Source organism: Arachis hypogaea, chromosome 5 (assembly GCF_003086295.3).
Source record: "Arachis hypogaea cultivar Tifrunner chromosome 5, arahy.Tifrunner.gnm2.J5K5, whole genome shotgun sequence".
NCBI lineage: Eukaryota > Viridiplantae > Streptophyta > Magnoliopsida > Fabales > Fabaceae > Arachis > Arachis hypogaea.
In genome coordinates, this window is record NC_092040.1 from 6,731,482 (window position 1) to 6,738,394 (window position 6,913).

The window sequence follows — 6,913 nt, forward strand, 5'->3', positions numbered from 1 at the left end:
TTTTTCATTCATTTACTATCCTGCAGCAACTTGTTCAAAATGCAAAATTGTGGTATCTGGTTCGATCCAATTAAATTCTTTGATATCAATTGTTATTAGTTTTCCTTTTTGCTGCTGCTGAAATGACCTATGAGGAGGGAGGGAACAGAGTGAAAGAAGGAGATAGATGGCAGGTGTGTGTGTGTGTGTACCTTTCAGCAGATGTGGTTGAGTTCACAGTATTTATGGATGAGTAGACGGTCCAGGTGGGTGTAATACTTTTTTCCTCTTATCCTTTTGTGGTAGAATTTGAGGACAAGACCTCTAATGTTTACTACTCACTGAAATCACTGGCTGAATTGCAAAACAAAGAAAAGCAAAGCCAATAATAGCTTTCACTGAATAGGAACGTTGAATTGCACTTTGCCCTCATCAATACATTCATTCAATTAGAGAACACCCATGCCTATGTAACTGTTCATCCCGATAGGTCTACTATAGGAGCATGTGTGAAAGTTACGTTCAGATTTTTATTTTTTTCCCCGGTTCCATCATCAACTTTAAACCACAAAAAATAATGGGAAAAGAAAAAGAAAGCTGAATAGGAAGTTTTGTTGTAGACCTTACTCCAAGATTAGTGAAAGTGACAATTGAGTTCCTTTTGGATCAGTATGTTACTTTCTGATGATATATTAGCGTTGGTGTTGTGCAACACTATTTGAGATGTGTTACTATTTGTATATGCAAAACTGACATGTGTGCATGTACTCAATTCAATCAAGAGGTGGAAAATAAGAATTAGGGTATGAAAACACATTTTTGAAAGTGTTCTAGAAGGCTCAAAAGATTAATAGTTTAGAATTCTGCTTTTAAGTTGGGATTGAGCAACCTCCCAATACGTTGCTTGCCTTACGGTTATGGATTAAGGTACCTTCAAGGCTTCAAGTTTGATTTCCATACATCTTAATTCCTTCTACATATAAACATTTGCTGAAAAATGAAAAGAGAAATAAAGAATGAATGGAAGGTGACTAAAGAGTAAAGACATGAACTTTAGTAAAGGGGGTTGAAGGCATCATTTTCTGTTTTTTTTTTTTTCGTTGCCTTTACGACATGCCACACATTTTTTCTTGACCGTCTGTGTCTACAATTACCAAAATCTTGATAATGTCAATGGAGTGGGGCCTGTTTGCTCAATGATTTCATCGTTGAATGAGAGCACATTCATAAGATCAAGAGCACATAGATTTCTGGATCCCCTAACGTGCGCATCATGATTATAATCAATCTCCCAAATTGTTTGAACAAAACCATCCACGAATATTGCTTTACTTTTCCATCTAATTCGAGATTTTTAGAGCATTTTTAATAGGATGTTTTTAGAATATTACTTTTGATATTTTTAAAAAGTGAATTAATTTAGAATTAAAATTTGTATTAGAATTAATTGATTAAATAGAATTGATATCATCTTATAGATACAATATTATTTTAATGAAAAATTAATAAAAATTTATTACTCATATAATTATGTTGATAAATAATTAAAAATAATATAAAATTTTAATTAAATTAAGATTAAACATTGAAAGAATAAATTTTATTTTTAATTTTAAATAATTATTTATGATATATAATCCTACAAATATTTATGTGTCTTATTATATGATCTAAAAAAAAACTAACATTGCAAATGCTCTTAAGTTTATTTTCAATGAATATGATCGTTGATTTTTTATATTTATCCACACCATGGTTAGACATTTGACCCTTAGCATTTAAACGGAGAAATTTGGGAACATAAACAGAATAGTTTTGAAAGAATTACTTGTGACTAAATGAACTATCAAGAAATTAACATCAATAATAATAGAGCAAATGAGCCTTGTCCTATTAAGAAAGTTTGACCACCGTAACAGTATAAATGTATATTTTTTTTGGTTTCCCACGGTATCCCCCAGCCCGACAGGCCAAGGACTAATCCGCCGCAGTACTGAGCTCCATTTAAGGGTTTACCGCTGGCCAATGGGTTGCTGCATGCATAAGGCGGGATTCGAAAGTATAAATGTATATTTGTATTAATAAATACATACGAGATACGACCCAATAATAAACCTAAAAGCTGACCCAATAATATCCCCAACTCCTCATTGCAAGGAGTAGAAGGCCCAAGATCACAATTAGAAACTGAAAAACAAATTCTACTGCTGAAATATTAGGTTCCATTCTTATTTTTTTTATTAATAAATCAGACTAAAAAAAGATCTGATTTCCAAATTAAATTTTTATATTTTATAAATATGTCAAATATAAAAAATATTTTTATTTATAATTAATAATTTTTTTTGTAAAAGATAAAATTATAAAAAAGTAATTTATATAAAAATTATTTTAAATTAAAAAATTGAATTCCATTTTATTAATATATTATAGTCATTTTAAATAATAAAATTATATTTTAAATAAAAATATTTTTTTAAAAAAATATATATTTTTTCATATTAAATAATTTTTAAACAAGCTAAAAAAAACAAGTTGATTCCTGTTAAAATAAAAATCAACTTAGATTAATTAAATAATTAAACAAGTATTGAAGATTTGAATTTCGTTTTGTGTATACAATAACCTAATGAAATGGACAAACTCTTGAACGAAGTCCCATTCCATAAAGAGGTTCTTAGTCCATCGAGTTAAAAAACACTATAGAAAAACAACAAAAAAAAAAAGAAAATCCAACAAAACTCCCAAAGCTGGAGGAGGGTTTGATATAAAATTACAAATATATTACAGTTAATTATATATCAACACGAAGTATAATGCCTAGCACAAGTGATAATTGTTGAAATTGTTATGTCGTGTGTGCAGCAGAATTCATTGTCAATGTTAGACAAAACTAGAGATTAGTAGTTAACTCCCGACAAAATATCTTCCATAATTGATGCTATATTCCATGGTGGCTTATTGAAAAGTTTAGTCCTTTTTTTTTTTGGTTCATAACACGCTCTCAACCATCCACACACACAATATATAGCTCTTTAATCACTCCACTTGGGGTTGAAACCTGGTGTGACATTTTTAGAGACAAACAACTTTGTCATTAGAACATGGCCACAACCACAGTTTAGTCCTTAAATAACTATATATGATCAATCTAAAATATCATCCGAAACGAGAAATATATTGGCTTAAATTTTGTTCGTCACAGAATACTTAGATTATGAACACCCCTACTCAAGATTTTGTCATGTGCGTTCAGTTCTAACTCGTGAAATTAGATTCTGTTGTCCAAAAAAAAAAAAAAAAACCGTGTGAGGACTTATGTTGTAATGTAATTGATTGCATTGACTAGGAAAATTTCTCCATGTGTAGGTTGAATTCCATGTTCTTTGTTATGTTTACCTTGAATGGTTTGTTATCATGTGATTTTTTAGTAGATTTTAGGTTTAATTACTCTGTTGGTTTCTATAATTTTATCAAATATTTAATTAGATTTTTTATATATATTTTTAATTGAATTCTTACACCGCTTTTAATTTTATAATTATTTTTTTATGTTAAAAATATTAAAATTAACATAATATTTTTACTAAAATACATACGGTCAAAGATTTAATTAAGTTTTTAATTATAAATACCTTTTATTTGTAAAGAAATATTCAGTTAATTCTAATATTTTTTACACTAGGAAGGACTTAATTACAAAATTAAAGCAGTGTAGGAACTCAATTAAAAAAAAGTATAGAAACCTAATTAAAAATTTGGTAAAACTATAGGGACTAACAAAATAATTAAACATAAATTTTAATATACCTATATTTATAGTAACTATTGTGGTTATTTAATATTATTAATTTTTGTTTACATTTTAATAATAATTTTTAGTAATATTTTAAAATAATAAAAAGTATTATTTTAATTTTAGTAATATTTTTAAAAATAGAAAAAGTATAGGTAGACAATGAAAATATTAAACAATGTGAACAATAAATATATCGGATGTTCATTTTACTAGATATGTGGATGATTATTCTAATATTAAGGTTTAGGTGAATATTTTGAAGGTGTAGTGTGTTTTTATTTGATTGGTGGTTGTTCATGTTATTCAAGAAAGTCATTGGTTACCTAGCATTGGAAAAGTATAGGTAGATAATGAAAATACTAAATAATATGAATAATGAATACATTGGTTGTTCAATTCACTAGGTATGCGCATAGTTATCCTAATATTAAGATTTAGGTGGGTAATTCGAGGTGTAATTTGTTTTTACTTTATTAGACCAATTTTAGAGCCTATTATTCACATTGTTCACAAAAGTCATTATCTACTTAGCAAAGTTCTTTAAGATTTTATTCGGGATTTGTTAGGATTTATAACATTAAAATTTAAAATTTAAAATTTAAAATTTTAATTCTAGTTAATTTGTTTTTGTAGATTTATATTTAAATTAAAAAAAAAACAGTAAATCTATTTCGATGCGTTTGTTTTATTTTTTTTTTAATTAATGTAATAAAAAAAGCTGAATAAAGAATCACGATACCTAATCGTATTAACAAATTAAAATAAAAGGAAAAGGTTTTGATCAAAATGACCCATCAATGATATCATTTGAATTATGCAACTTTGTATTAAAACTTGTAAAATACAAAATGATTAACGGGTGTATGTAATTCATAATTATTAAGCTTAATACAATGTGCTAGCATGCACAATCATGATATAAGTTGTGCATTGAGCAAGAACAATTTGCAATGCTAACTTTTTCTGCTATACATAGAGGCTGAAAAGAGCCATAATCCTGAAACCGTGAAAAGGATCGTTTATGAAGAAACTCAGTAACAAAAGAATCCAACATTTGAATGGTAACATGCTGCATGACCACCACGTGTGCAATGTTCCCTTGGCACGCCAAGTTCCACCTACTGCTAAATTCATGATCAAGAGGCCTCTCAAACACAACAATGTTGCTATGCTCATTTAACATTGCACCAATTCCAGCATCACTTAGTCGATTGTGCAAGTAACGTGCATTGGCTATGCAATTTTCCACTTCGTTTTGAATCCCTATTGAGCCTTTCTTTTTGATTGCATACCAAAGGAAGATTGGAGCATGTCCACATCGACTACCTGTGATTGTTGTATCTCTTGAACCAATGATTTCAACATCCCTTGATGACGCATTCATGTATTCTGAACGGGTTATTACAACTCCACAGGGAATTGGACATCCCAAGAATTTATGCCCCGAAACACTCACACTTCCAATGGGTTTCTTGAAACTTATTATCTTTGGTGCCTGTGGAATAACAACTTAATTCTTATAAAAGAGTTTTAAATCATAATTAACTGGGGGTAAATGAATTACACTAAATTTAGTGAGTATCATATGAATTGTACATAAAATCATACAAATATCCACACATGTGTGGATATTACATGTACATATAACATGTAAGCTTAAGATTTTTACTTAATTAATGAAGTTGATGTAAATAAGTGTGGCTCACTGCTTTGAGAAAAGGGAGCATGATTCCAAATAAAGCTGCATCACAGTGAATGTAGAATCTATCACGACTGAAACCACTTTTTTCAAGTGTTTTTATTACAAGATCGATGTCATCAACAGCTCCTTTCATCGTTGTACTTGTATACATATAACAAAAACCCTTTACAGAAATAGGTGCATAAATTTATTGATTTCATAACAAAGATGAGAGCAAATAATCAAGTTAGATTGATTTAGTTGTTAGCTCAATAGCCTATTTAAGCAAATGTTGAGAGTAGATTTGTGATAAAGTCTTTAACCTGCTAGGTTAGGAAATACAACAACAACAAAGCCTATGAAAAAAAAAAGGGATGAGAGCAAGCAAAACCTATGTTAAGATTGATGATGGCTGGCCTGTCCTTGTGATGAAGTAATGTAGCTTTTAGATCAGCACAGTCAATCTCACCGGAGAAAAGAGTTTTAACTACAACACATTGCATTCGATATATTCTTGCAATTTTAAATATTGAATAATGTGAATCTTCTGAAATATATAGAACTCCATCAGGAAATTGTTCTCTCCTAGATAGATCAATGTGCTGTTAGGATACGCCTTTTTATTTTAATAATAATAATAATAATAAGAAACTGACCCTACTAAAATGGCGTGAAGATTGGCCTCAGTTCCACCAGTAGTGACGTATCCCCAATACTTATTCTTTTGTATGTCCCACAAATTAGCGAACCAATCAAGAACACTAACTTCAAATGATGTTGAATTTAGACGGAAGCTGCTCCCAACAAATGGATCACCTGCATTGTTTAGGTGAAATTGTAGCAATGGTGCCAATGCATCGTAGTCGAAATTCTGATTCGTGGGGTACCCTGCACAAGTATACAAACCAAAGACATTATTAATAAGAGAAAGTATAAACTCCTTGCCAAAAGTAGCAGTTACAATAATAACTATTTTTTCTTTATTGATATGTAATTAAGAATTAAAATCAAAATTAAAGGTTACCCAAGTTGCGAAAGTTGAAGTGATTTAGAGTGTGGACATAGTGATTAATGACAGCACTCAAATTTGCTTGTGGTTCCCCGGTGCAGTATTGGGAAATAGCGAGGTTCATGTGGCACCCATTATTGTTATTGTGTTGTTTTTCCTCTTCTGGTGTAGTCAATGCCATTGGCACCTTCTTTCCCTTGATTCTTCAAGTCTCTGTGTTTGGTAGAGGCGAAGAATAGTGGCCAGACTAATATACACTATTTATAATAAAATGCTATGTTATATGTTTACGTACATATGATTAAATTTGTTTATATTATTAGCGTATAATAAAATATCAAATTGAAGATGGGAAGAAATTAAAGATGTTGAACAGGACAATAATTAATTCGCTGCGGTACTCTTCATTTAAGAGTTTGTTGCTGATCAATGAATTATTACATGT

The 6,913-nt window shown here is 29.8% G+C and overlaps 1 protein-coding gene across 6 annotated transcripts; it reads right to left on the minus strand.

Annotated features, from left to right (window-relative positions):
• Nucleotides 1-4,640: 4,640 nt before the first annotated feature.
• On the minus strand, nucleotides 4,641-6,699 carry LOC112804097 (serine decarboxylase 1-like). Of its 6 annotated transcripts, none has more exons than XM_072236508.1 (4): nucleotides 6,484-6,699; nucleotides 6,116-6,347; nucleotides 5,485-5,946; nucleotides 4,641-5,273 (listed from the first exon to the last, which is right to left on the minus strand). In XM_072236508.1, exons 3-4 carry the CDS (start codon nucleotides 5,629-5,631, stop codon nucleotides 4,677-4,679), a joined length of 744 nt encoding a protein of 247 aa, XP_072092609.1. In that variant the 5' UTR covers nucleotides 5,632-5,946; nucleotides 6,116-6,347; nucleotides 6,484-6,699; the 3' UTR covers nucleotides 4,641-4,676. The 6 variants fall into 6 exon arrangements, 4 of the variants coding, with proteins under 4 accessions (XP_072092609.1, XP_072092608.1, XP_072092610.1 ...); XM_072236507.1 differs by having other exon boundaries at nucleotides 5,485-6,044; XR_011881616.1 differs by having other exon boundaries at nucleotides 5,135-5,273; nucleotides 5,851-5,946.
• Nucleotides 6,700-6,913: the final 214 nt, after the last annotated feature.

Bases quoted from the DNA above. Each gene is read 5' to 3' on its own strand.
- LOC112804097 (XM_072236508.1), bottom strand. From the start codon at position 5,631: ATGTATACAAGTACAACGATGAAAGGAGCTGTTGATGACATCGATCTT. The intron at 5,274-5,484 runs GTGAGCCACACT...GTTATTCCACAG, and splicing joins TGCTCCCTTTTCTCAAAGCA to GCACCAAAGATAATAAGTTT.